We start from the raw sequence: 13,234 nt of genomic DNA, 5'->3' as shown, positions 1-13,234 counted from the left end.
CTCTGCGGGAGGAGGGGCTGAGGCTGTGTGGAAGGAGTGCAACTGGCAGGCAAGAGAATGGAATCACTTCAGATGAAGGCCACAAAATGGAGACTCAATGAAGGGCAGGACTCCCAGATTCACAGAAATGGGATGTGCTTAGCAAATTCACAGACCAGATTCCCAAAAACAGTCCATTTCAGAAAGCACAAACCCAAAGGGGAAGGGAAACCGAAACAAAGCAAGCATACCTGATGTCTTATCTGCCTTTAATTAGAGCATAAAATATCCCCTCCACTCCTCTCCTCCCAACTACCCTGAACTGCAGAGGGTACAGCTCAGGTGAAAGACTCAGGCCTTCCAGCTACAAAGGGGGAGATAGCAGACAATGGAGCTGGTGATTCATTACAAAAGAATACACTCTAGAGCAGCCTGCTGCCACTTGGGCTACGGAAATTATTTAAAGGAATAGCAACCTCCTTCCTAACATCCCTTATTCCTAACACCTTCTCTCCTCCTGGTTCTGATGGAAAACAGATTTTGAAGAAAATGCCAGCAAAGCACTGAGTTGTCCAAGAAAGGGAGGGCCCTTGTGTTCCATAGAAGTTGGCAGTCTCACATCGTTGTGGAGTAAAACATCTGCTTTCAGGTTGTACTGTAAGCTTTTCCCCTTTGCCTGATAAACTTCCCCCCTCAACAATGAACAGAAATTGTGTTTTGCTAAATGTTTTTTAAAATGAATTAGGGAAAAATGGTTTTCAACCTTGCTTTTCTAGTTTACACATATTATGGGAATGATATTCTTTCCTTTTATCCCACCTTGCTTTTCTATAGATCTTTAATATGTCAATCAAGTTAAAGAGACTTCAGTCAAAAATTTCTGTGACATGAACATGAATAAGAGATAAAAGTATACTTAAATGTCAATCGAGCATGTTTGGCTACTGCTGCATGAAAATTTTGCCACTAAAATACTATTTTTACTAAAAAGCCAAGTTCTATTTATTGTCAATAATAAAGTTGTTAGCTAGTAAAACAAAAAAGGTCATATAAAGCTATAGTATATAGTATATATAAAAAAGGTCATATAAAGCTATAGTATATATAAAAAAGGTCATATAAAGCTATAGTATATAGTATATATAATAATCACAAAGCACAGACTGTGCAAAAAGGAATTACTAACAAAATGCTTTCTTCCACCCAGTGATGGGGATGAGGGACAGACAGAAGAGTCTAAGGCAAACCAAGGTGTGAAGTGACCAAACATCTTACCACCTTTCCACAGCCTAGTTATGATACTCAGTATGGCAATAGCCATTTTAATTCTGACAGTGACCCCTGACAAACACAGTGACAGTGAAAACACTTAGGTGACAGGGCATTATCAAATGTTTGGATTTGCTGTCTGGCTCAAAACATCCAAACCTATACAACAAATTCAAATAAACAAAAAACAAACCACAGGATAGACCAAAGATTTGGCCCCACTTACTATTTCCTTTGACTTTTAGATTGCAAACAACCATCTCCATGACTTTCAGGTAGATGGTGAAGACACTGAAATAAACAGCACACAATTCTGAATTTCACAGATCCTACTGTATGAATTCAACATGAGAAAACGAATTTTCTTTCCTTCAGCGCTTAGTACATCTGAGAAAACAAAGATTAAATTTATCTGTTGGATTCCTAATCATTAAAAAAAAATTTCCTTCCCAGGTTCCATTTATTTGTTCGACCTTGTTCCTAAAATTATACTTTCCATATATCTGATGATTAGGAGCACAACACAGAGTACAAACAAGCGTGCACATTCTAACTTGTCACACACATTTCAATGTTTCTAAAATTGCCAAGAGGTAATTCTCCATGAGGCCACAGAAGTCTGATCCTAACAGCTCCTGTTCAGATGACTCCTCCACTGGTTCTACAATGCGTGCGAGAGCTGCAGCATTAAAAGCCTTCCACAGAGCCGAGAGTGGCTGTTCTCTAACACAGCTCCTCGGTGGAGACTTGGTATGCACTCAGGTGAAGTAAGTAACAGCTCACACGGGCTTCGGAGAGAATCAAGACAAAATAAAGTGATTTTGACAAAATAAAGTGATATTTCAAAAGCATTAATTAGCTTTTAAGAAGTATTAAAAAATAAAAGAGTTTTCTCCCCTTTCCAAAGGAGGAATTTCTTGACAATTTCCCAACTTAGATTTGGAGAAAATCTTCTTGGAAGGATTTATCTTTTAAAATTTCCCTATTCTCTGGATCAGGATAGATTCCTCCCTACAGGTTTCCCTCCTTCAAAACGGCACTGCAGGGCATTATATAACATTTAACTAAACAGGGCTCCAGCACCGAAGGCAATGCCTATCGGATAGCCTGCTGCCTCTCGCCCTCCGGTGGTGACTCTGAGAGGATAAAAGAGGGGAGAGAATACAAAAAAGGGGCAATGTCCTTAAAAGGAAAGCCCTGTCCAGTGAGGGAAGCCTGGGGTGAACTGATCCCAAGTCTAAGACTAAAGGGTCTGAAAGTCCCATCATAAAAATGATGTCCTCTGATATGGCACAGCCTCACCACTTTCTCCCAAGCCACACACAAGGAAAAGGGGGTAAGGGAGCATACTGTAGGGTGACAACCAGAAAAACATCCCTGCCAGGAACGGAACAGCAGCCACCTTTCCATTTGTCGGGAATGACTTGCTAAAATGCAGAGTAGACACTGCTTGACACAAGCAGAGAGGCAGAGAGAAGGGGGTGGGGAGAAGAGACAGAGATGGAGATCTTCCATTTCCTACTCCATCTCCTTCAAACGTCGTTTAAAGTGGCAATTGTCACTTATGAACACATTTATCCGGTCAGGAAAAGCAGTACCTGCCTCTGCTACACCAAGATGCTCCATGGGTTCCTATGGAAAACATCATTTACCAACGACAAAGCCACAGAAATGAAACATTCTTTCCTAGCCTTCATTTTTGATCGTCGGTTTAGAAAGAAGGCAGCAAACTGCAATTCCACAGCCAAGCCTGAGAAACCTCCAGTGAATCAGCTTTCCCAGTAACACAAATTTTTCTGCAATTCTTAAAAGGAAGTCAATCCCTCTCCCCTTTCTGGCAGTCTACAAGAATCTCTTCCTACCTCTGCAGTCTCTCTCCCTCCCTCTTCTCAGAACCAAGACAAAGAGGTAGACAAATCCCCACAGGCTCCTTCCTGAGCTACAGCTGCACGCTACAGGAAACTGGGATCGGCTATGAGCCCAGGGAGGGGAGGAAAGGACACCGATATAGTACACACGTTCGGAGGACCAATACTTCAGCTGATAACAATAAATCTGCCTTTTAAAGAAGACGATCCTCATTAAAACTTGGCTGGCTATACTCCACCCCAAGACCTTCCTGCAGATCCCTGAGACAGAAATGTGTGGAGGACGCACAAGTCTTACCTGAGTTACCATTTTCTTTTTCTCCATAAACCAGAAGAAGCAGAAAAAAACTAGCTGGAAGCCGCCGTAGTGGGGCACACCTCCGTGGCTCTCTGCCACCCCGTCCCCAGCTAGCTGGTGAAGGGCGGGTGACTGGCTTCCCTTTATTCGTTTTCCTGTCTTTCTCTTTCTAGTGTTTCTTCCTTTCTTTTCTCTTCCTCTCTGGCAGTCTCTCCCCCTCCTTCTTTCTCCAGCTCCCTCCCATATCTCAGGCAGATGGCTGAAGGAAGCCCCACCCCTGAATGCCTAAGGTAATTAATCAGAGTAGAGCCCCACCTCTTCCTCCTCCCCCGGACCCCTCCCAGCAGGCTGACAGCTCCCAACTCCAGAAGCAGGCTTGCTGGAGAACAGGCAGCTTGGCCTGTGCTTTACTGTGCGCACGCGTGTGTGCGTGTGTATGTGTCTCGAGCACATACGGCAGAAGGAGGGGGGAGAGTGAAGGGGATAGGCGCCATGTGCTGGCATATTATAAGGTTGTGATGGTGATATTAATTATATTTCTCTAGAAGCACTTACCACAACTTATTACAGTTAATACAGATTTAAGAGATTATGGTCATGAATATCTGATAATAAAAAAAGAAATGAAAGTTAAGTTTTCCTCCACTGATGGACATTTATAGATAAGAGTGGGTCTAGTGAAAGGTGTGGAGCAAACTGCTGCTCAGTGACTAGCAGGAAGGTTTTCAAGGACAGCAATGCACAGAATGGTGCTGGAAGCCAGAGGCAATGTAATGAGGGCACAGGACTAGCAGAGAAGGGAGGTTAGTTACATGCCTATTTTTTTCTCCTCTAAAAACCCTGGAGATTCTGAAAAGGTGTCATCATAAATCTCAAGGTGTGCACATCTGACTACTGATGCTCAGGTTAACGAGAAGTGCTTTTCCTGCTTCCTCGATGGTGTTTCAGCTATAGTGAAAAAGATGCTGCTATAGTGAAAAAGAACTTTTCTCATATACCTGCAACGGCACTTCGTCTTTACTGCAAACAGTAACAGTTACTACAGAGCTCCAAGAACACAGTAGCTCAGGAGAATGTTTACTCCATAAAATGCTTCTTTTAAGTCCTCACATTTAAAACTCAAATACAAAAGCCTCAGTGATGAACTGGGCAGGAGGGTTCATCTCGTTCTGTCCTTTACTAGTGATCTCAGAGGAGAAAAATATCCATTGAATTTTGAACGTAAATTTCATCATCCCTATAGAAACCCTCAAATTATGTGAGTATTTGATAAATTTAGGACTTTTGCTAATTATCTCATAAATTTAAGATTTTTATGTGGATTCTGACAAGATTCTGTTCTAAAGATTACACATTTTAGTTCTACTATATTCACTGAAATTTAGAAGAGATCAATTACAAAATTACTTATTTTAAAAATACTCAAAACTATGTCTGTAATCACAATAGTACACGTTCTTGCTGTCTCCACCAGGACTGTGTCTGGCACAATGTAGAACCAGGCTTTTTAAATCTAACACACCACCACCATGTTCTCTCAATTGCCAATTCTTTTAACAATTCCAAACAATGTACAGACTACAAAACCATGAACAAAATCTGGAGACTATAGTCAGGGCAGTGTACTCATTGCATGATAGAGCAGAAGTTGTCCTGATACTTTACAGATATAAAGAAATATGTACAAAAGAATAATCTTGAGCTGAAGAGATGGCTCAGTAATTTAGAATGTGCACTGTGCTTTGAAGAGGACCTGAGTTCAGTTCTCAGCACCTACGCTGGGCAGCCCCAGGTGACTTGGCACTCTCTTCTCAATTCCGCTGACACCCATACACATACACCTTTTTTTCAAAGGACGGGGTCTTCAAGTACTACATTAAGCAAACAAAAATGGGAGAGGAGGAGTAGACCATAAAATTAACACCTTAATGAACATACTGAAGTCTGAACATCCAGGGCTTTTGGAATGTACAACCAAATGACATTAAAAATTTTAAAAGGCGCCGGGTGGTGGCGGCGCACGCCTTTAATCCCAGCACTCGGGAGGCAGAGGCAGGCGGATCTCTGTGAGTTCGAGACCAGCCTGGTCTACAAGAGCTAGTTCCAGGACAGGCTCCAAAACCACAGAGAAACCCTGTCTCGAAAAACCAAAAAAAAAATTAGAAGGCAAAGAAAGAAACAAAGAAGGGGTAAACAAAAGCAGAATGTGGCAATGCACGCTTGCAATCCTTCCTGTACTTTTAAGAAAAAGGTCATATTTATAAAACAATTGTGTTTTCAGCTTTCACATACAAAATAAACCTGTAGGTAGGTCCCTGCATAGCACGTTTTGAATCCATCAGGTGATCATACTACCCTTGACAAAAGACAAAAGCACCAGAAAAGCTACTTGGATACTTGGGTGTGACTTCAGTCCCCTACTATAAAAAAAAAGGGGGGGGGACTTTTTAAAAAATAATAATAAAAAAAAAGGGAAATGAAAGGTTCCCATAAACAAAAGTGTTGGACAAGGATAAAGGTTTCACAGGTCCAGAAACTTAAAGGATTAGTATTTTAAACTCCAAATAATAGGCTTACAAATTCATTATCACAAGGGACAGTATAAGCTAAAATAAAATATGCTGAAATGATTTCTATAGCCTCTGAACAATAGGATCACCGTGACCACTGGCTGGTGGTATTCTGAAGTATGTCCCTGACTTTAAAAGCTGACAGACAGGACAATTTGCTCTTTGGCGCCCAAGAGATAGAGGAGCAATTGAACTGCCTGAATCTGACCCAGGAAAACAACTGAAGTCCCTGGTGGCTGAGTGTACCAAGGAAAAGTTCCTTTGACAGTTTGCTGTTGTCTCTCTCTTAGAAGGATGGGAAGGTGGGTATCTGAACAGAGTGCAATAGTCAGCTAAAGAAGATCATGTCTACCCGGTGCAGGAGCCACTGGCTTTCAGAGGTATGCCTGGATGTGGGACGCACTCGGAATATTTGCTGAATAAACAAACACAGGAAAGGGCACTTTGTGTCTCAATTTCTTGACCATTTCCTTGGCATTTCAGTCTTCAGAACCTTCTATGCTGCTCAAGTGAAAGCCATCTCAGTGAGTCACTGAGGAGTTCCAGGTGATGACCAAATTCAACAGACATGTTATATCTTTTCTGACATTTCTGTGCCATTTGGAATCCTGTTTTTGGGAAATTCACCCTTAGCTTCAAATTTTGCTTCATCTACTGTCACCCTGCCAGTCACAGCCAGTCTTGGTGCTGCTGTTGCTGGACCTCAGACTGAATACAGCTGTCCCTTGGCAGCATTCCAGGCAATGAGGTTCCCTCAGCTGTTTACCCATCTCAAAATGGGGGAGAGAGAGAGAAAGAGGGAGACAGGAAGAGAGGGGGACAATATACCAGTTTCTTCTAATTTTTCTTGTTCTCCATTCACTTCCTTCCTCGGCACTCCCTTAATGTTGATATTGCGTGAGGTACTGTCCTCAGTCTCCTTTTAGTGCAACTCTGGTTTATCCTCCCAAAATGCACAGCTCCTCACACCAGCACCCTGGTGGAAATATGTCTTCTGTGCTTTTCTGTGCAGAGAGGAGCCAGGTACTTGGAAAAGTCCAACTCTTGCAGGCAGAGATCTGTCTAGCAGACCTGTCAGAACCACAGTTCCCATCCCTCTAGCACTCTGTCACGTTTTGCCACAGAGCAACTAGTTAGTTCAATGCTGTTTCTGTTCTGACCCTTGAAAACAGCTTCCTATTTGTGAATCCATTCTCCAAGCCTTACTTACAGAAATCCTCACCCCTGAAAACATTTCCTGATTTAATTGCTTTCCACATCCCAGTTAGTCGCCCAACATCTGTGTGCACACTTTACCTTGGCATATATCAGGGACATAAGTCTCTGCATACTTCTGACTACACTGTAATCATCCAGAGGGTGGAAATCATGCTGTGTATCACATCTCAGTTCTTACCAGTGCTTGGATGAACCACCACTACTACCACCACTACCACCACTACTACCACCACTACCACCACTACCACCACTACCACCACTACTACTGATGATGATGATGATCCTTGCTCAACTCAAACAATGGATTAATCTGTTTCTAGATATTATTTAGGCATACTTTGCTAAATAAGAATGGAAAGTATCACTGAGTAGTAGTGGCACATACCTTTAATCCCAACACTCAGGAGGCAGAGGCAGGTGGATCTCAGTTTGAGGTCAGCCTGGTCTACAGAGCAAGTTCTAGGACAGTCAGGGCTACATAGAGAAACCCTGTCTCAAAAAAAGAAGAAAACAAAACAAAACAAAAAACCCACAAACAAATAAAAAACAAAAAAGAGGGTGGTGGTGGTAGAAAGTAGCTTGGTAGTTACTGAAGTACTATGAAAGCATTCTTTCTAAGAATATATTTGGTAATATTTTCAAACTTACAAATTTATTTCAGTATCTTTTAGAACATTGATCTGGAAAGATATGTAAAAAATAAGGTGACAAAGATTTTTATTTTCTCCTTCATTAGAATACTTGAGACTGTAGACAGAATACCTGCTAATTAGAAACTCACTTCATGTTGGCTGTGGGGAGTGTACACCTTTAATCCTAGTTCTGGGGAGGCAGAGGCAGGTGGACCTCTGTGAGTTTGAGGTCAGCCTGGTCTACAAGAGCTAGCTCCAGGATAGCCAGAGCTGTTATATAGAGAAACCTTGTCTGGGGGAAAAAACAAAGTAAACAAATCTCTTCACATACTTTTTTATAATTTTATGCTTGTGACTCAACTTCCCTACTTCCCACCCACACACCAGCTATGCTATAAAAGGAGATCCAGAGTCTGGAAGCAGGGCCTCATACTTTCCCAGGCTGCCTCTGACACCCAAGTGAAAAGCAACAAGGAAACCTTGTTAGCACAAAAGCCCTTCACAGTATGCCCCTGCAATAACCCTAAGTGACAATTTATTCCTACATGGGATACCTTTCCAGAAGCATCTCAAGATATGACTTCAATGTCCTCCTTTGTTCCAACATTCCTTTCAATATAAATTAATTCTATAATTGCCAGCTGCTTTTTTCCTGTATTGCAGGATGCAATATAGTCAATTTCAGAAAAAATGGATAAGAGTAGATTTTAAACCTTATACATTTATATACTCACAAATTCTTCACATTTACTTCTTACACCCCCAAATCCAACCATTAGAAAAGAACATTTAAAAATGTACTAACACCCTGGTAAGGCCAGATAGATCAAAACCTATTACTTTATTAACTACAATTTGGCTTTAGGTAACTTATTCATATCTTATAATAAATATTTCAACCTTAAACAATTTGAGTCATTTACACAACTGAAATGATGTCTACCTCCTTAGGATTTTCCATGACAAATGAAGGAGAAATTTCTCAGATCAATACTAAAAGGGTGCAATGTAAACAAATGTGTCAATACTAAATTATCAAGATAAAACATGATTAAACTGAAAACCAAAATGTGCTCTTTTTCTAACACTAAAATATGCCTCGTGTCTCTAAATCACTAGAGACTATACAGACTTTGCTGTCACTGTATCTCTGTGTCTGGCATAGGTAACTGGGACATGGGAAGTACTTTTAAAAAGGTACAATAAACTAATTCAGGATGAGAAATTAAAGAATATGTATGTGTATCACTATATGTCATCATTTCTTGGAGAATCACAAAGCAGAGGCACTAAAATTCATGCTCGAGTGCACTCCCACACGTATCTTAGTATCAATGATATCTTTGGCAGAGGTAACTCTGTCTTATCCTTCCATAAGTCAAACATCCTTGGGCTGCCCTTGGCTGTCTAAACCCTCCAATTAGTACATTTAGTTGCCTCCAGTGATTTAAGACCCTGCTTCCTCTTCCTCTAACCACCTCACTACTAGTGGGTGATAGGACAGTACTCTGTAACATTTTTCACTAAGAAACAATTGTGACAATAAATAACACCCTAATTTGCAACAATAGCTACATTTTAACTATCTAGTCAGAGGTGGTAGTTATTTAATCTAAAATCACTTACAAGAATTTCAGAGCCTGGCCCCTGGTTAATCCCAGCCCTAGGAAGGGAGAGACATGTGGATCTTAAACTTCAGGCCAGCCTGGTTTTACATAGCAAGTTTTATAGTACAATACTGTCTAAAATAATAAAATAACTAAAAAAACAAAGGAGAAAGAATGGAAGAATGTATTTTATGACAGGGTTTCTCTGTGTTACAGCTCTGGCCATCCTGGAACTAGCTTTGTAACATGGCTGGCCTCAAACTCAAGAGATTCACACACCTTTGCCCCCCAAGTGCTGGAATTAAAGGTGTTAGCTACTATAGCCTGCTAGGAGAAAGAACTACTTTGGATATAATTTCTCTTCTTTTTTCTGGGCAAGGAAACTCAGTGTCTCTTAAACCCATCTCTAGCAAGCCTCTATCTTTTTTTAACTTACCTGTACTTTTAAACTGATTGGATTCTACAGGAATTATAACTAATAAAATAATAAATTTCAATTGCACGGTTTTAGCCAGGCATTACTTTATTAACATTAAGAGTAATGAAAGGTCAAGTATATGAAATACTTTACTGACTTCTGTTGAAGAGAACTCTCTTTGTTTCATTATCCCAACATTAGCAAATCTAGAAATACTCAATTAAAAACAGATATAAGTCTTATTGAAAAATACTATACAGTCACATCCTTAAGCGTTTTTATTAGTGCACAACTCCAAGTATTATGCATTGAGTTTTGATTAAAACAAGTGTAATAATATAATAGAAGCTTAGGGGAAAAAAGCATTTTATAGTCAGTGTAAGAGTGTGTAGCAAGAGTTTCAGGACCGCCAGGACAACCACACAGAGAAACCCTGTCTTGGACCAAAAAAAAAAAAAGTATATGGAGCAAACAACCATTTATCACTCATTTACAAATACACAGAAAGCTATTCCATCAAAATGTTAATAAATATGTTCATAAAATATAATCCTTCATGCAAATCTATTTTTTAATATTCCATTAGTTTACTGGAGAGGCAGAATGAAGAAACATTTTTAGTTTTAACCTCTCATTCCCTGTATTTCTTAGCTAACTTAATTTTAGATAGAATAAACCTACAGAGTAAGGCCAGGGAAATACAGTTTAAAATACTAAACCCTGTATTCACCAATAATAAATCTGAGTGAATAATATTTAGAATATCAATTCATCTTATCACAAATGAACCAAAGTTTTACTGCTCACAGCTTTTATTCAACTGTATCAAAGTCTGAAGAGAACTCTTTTTCACCGAATGATCTTATGTATCTCACAGATGTATTTCATGAGGCCCACCAGTATTTACTCTTATGATTTGCTTCTAGTCTAGTCTCATGACACGTCCAGTCTTAAATGGGTAGAAATACAATACCCTGATGTGTCAGTAAAGAAACAGTCCACGGGTAAATGAAATTCATAAATGCGGCAAACCTCATTATGACAAATGGAATGTACAACTGCACTTTATCTAAAAACTCAAAAATCATGAAAAAGGCTATGTGCTTCCAATAAAACACCAAGATCAACATGTCAGGAGACAGAATACAGAGAAACAGACTACAACTTCTGCAGGGTTCTAAGACTGGATCCTTGAGAAGGAGTTTACCAGGCCCCAAACTTCCAGTAAGACCTCTGGGAATGGAGGTGGCTGGGGTTAAGATCCTGGCCATCTTTTTTAACTCTGTGCATCTCTGCTCAACCTGCAACTTAGGTGAAGGTTATTAGAACTGGCAACTAAAAGGACAGTAATTAAAGATCATAAAATATCTGTAATTCAGAATAATTCAAACAATCAACAAAAATGAAGTTCTTTGAGCATGGGTATATAGACTACCACAGTGGGGCCAGGATCCAGAACTGTTCCCCATTTACTCTCTGTCCTGCTACCAGTCAAAAGGCATTTACACAATGTAATATGCTTTAGAATGGCTGAACCTTTTCTGGTTCTGGGTTTCAACAAGTTAACAATGAAAATGTCACTAATTCTACCACAAAATAATTGAAAATGTTAGGCTAAACCAAATTAAAATAGTCTAGGCCTGGCCTTGATTATGTATTACCTTTCTGAAAAATACAGTAACACTTGGAGACTGTCACCCATACCTCTAAAGAGCCTGAAGTTTATTCTATCATGGTGGCATTATAAATATTACATCTATACTGCCTAACCCATTCTGTCTCCTCAGTCTCTAAAGCTCCAGAATTTCTAAAACTGAAAAGCCAACCACTCCTGTTCAGTTATCATCACTATTAAAATCAGATCTCTTACTACAGCAAATTAGCCCCTCAAAAAACAAAACAAAGAAAAAAACCACCACCACCAACAACAACAACAACAAAACCTTGAGAAATCTATCCCAAATGGCACCAAGTCAAATGATAGAAAGCCTGTACTCTTCTATCATAACACTTTCATGTCAATCAAATGGTGTTTGGAAAACAAATCATAACCCAGCTTACCTGGACAAGAGGATACTGATAATCCATGCAATATACACCATACATAGCAGAGGAAAAGAGGCTCCAGATCTGGACAGCACAAAAATCACCTTAAGTTTTTGTCCTGGCTGATGTGTCCTGTCCAAGGGAACTAGAAGCACCCTCAAAAAGAGAAAAAAAAATTCTTGTCCTATTTTCCAGTCTACACAGATAGCTGTGCTGGCTCAGCTGGTGAAGTTAGAGTTTGGTTCAGACTAATAGGATTCAGCAGTATACATAAGAGATGTTCAAAGAAAGCAAACCGCTGCAACTGAGTTAGCTGTACACACTAAAGACAGCACGAGGGATTGGTTTTTATCTGACAACTCCACCAGAAAGCCAAGAGGCAGAAGATGATAGCCAGGGAAGAGACCTCTGGCTCCTTAAAGTGGCAAACAAGGGCAGAAGCACAAGAGCCAAAATAATAAGGTGCAGGCTGTGTGTCAAAGGGAATACTCGCAAGCTAGGACATGGAAGGCTAGTGGGACTGTATTATTTCTCTAGCCCTCCCTTGGGCAGAAATGTGCGTGCATGTGTTCTCGTTCTCTCTCTCTCTCTCTCTCTCTCTCTCTCTCTCCCTCCCTCCCTCTCTCCCTCCCTCCTTCCCTTCTCACTGTCTCCAGCAGAGACAGGTGTTAGGATTAACAGCATAAAAGCCAAGCCATGGAAAGAACTGGCAGAAAAGAGCCAACTGATACATGCAGTGAAGGGTCCCTTTCATGATACTGTATGTTTCTGTATCATTTAACACGCAGCCCCCTCCTGTTTCAACAGGAGCTAGGACAGCTGGCAGGATCAGCTAGAAAAGAGGAAGGTGGCCCCAACTCTGAGCAATATGAATCCACTGGAGGCTTGCAAATATGCAGGGCGTACTCTCAGCTGTTCCAGTCAAACTTGGAGGGATTAACTGTGGCTGCCTGTAAAGAGATGGGGGTGGAGAGGTCGCTACAGAAAAGCAGTTGCTTTTCTCCTTTTAGGAAGCAGCTTCACCCACCCTGCCATTGTTTGCACACACATGTGCACACATATTTCTGTAACTGATATTAAAAGCAGTAACAAATACAGACAGGTGTGAGGTTAGTTAGCAGCCCACAGCAAGTTGAGTTGGCTTTCATCTACAATCGAGCCAGCTAAGTAGTCATTAGAAAATAACACACAATGCACAAAAGTGAAAATAAATGGCTCATAGAGATATACCGGTAAAACTATTCCTCATAAGAAATATCCTATTTGGGACAAACATTCAAAAATTCAAATGATAATTCTAAGTTTGTTTCAGTGTTATGACCTCCTAAT

At 40.4% G+C, this 13,234-nt stretch overlaps 1 protein-coding gene across 24 annotated transcripts in view; it reads right to left on the bottom strand.

The window, feature by feature from the left end:
* Rbfox2 (RNA binding fox-1 homolog 2) overlaps positions 1 to 13,234 on the bottom strand; it is a 238,930-nt gene that overhangs the window by 71,935 nt on the left and 153,761 nt on the right. The window contains exon 1 of one of the 24 annotated variants that reach the window (XM_041671967.1): positions 3,415 to 3,671. The exons of the other annotated variants lie outside the window; for them this stretch is intronic. Coding sequence (XP_041527901.1) covers positions 3,415 to 3,441 — 27 coding nt within the window. The 5' untranslated portion in view covers positions 3,442 to 3,671. Of the gene's footprint in view, positions 1 to 3,414; positions 3,672 to 13,234 lie in introns of those variants that run through there. 24 annotated transcript variants of the gene reach the window in all.

This window comes from Microtus oregoni, unplaced genomic scaffold (assembly GCF_018167655.1).
Source record: "Microtus oregoni isolate MIOR12 unplaced genomic scaffold, Mior012 000022F_ref0000154, whole genome shotgun sequence".
NCBI lineage: Eukaryota > Metazoa > Chordata > Mammalia > Rodentia > Cricetidae > Microtus > Microtus oregoni.
This window is presented reverse-complemented; position numbering and strand designations above follow the sequence as displayed.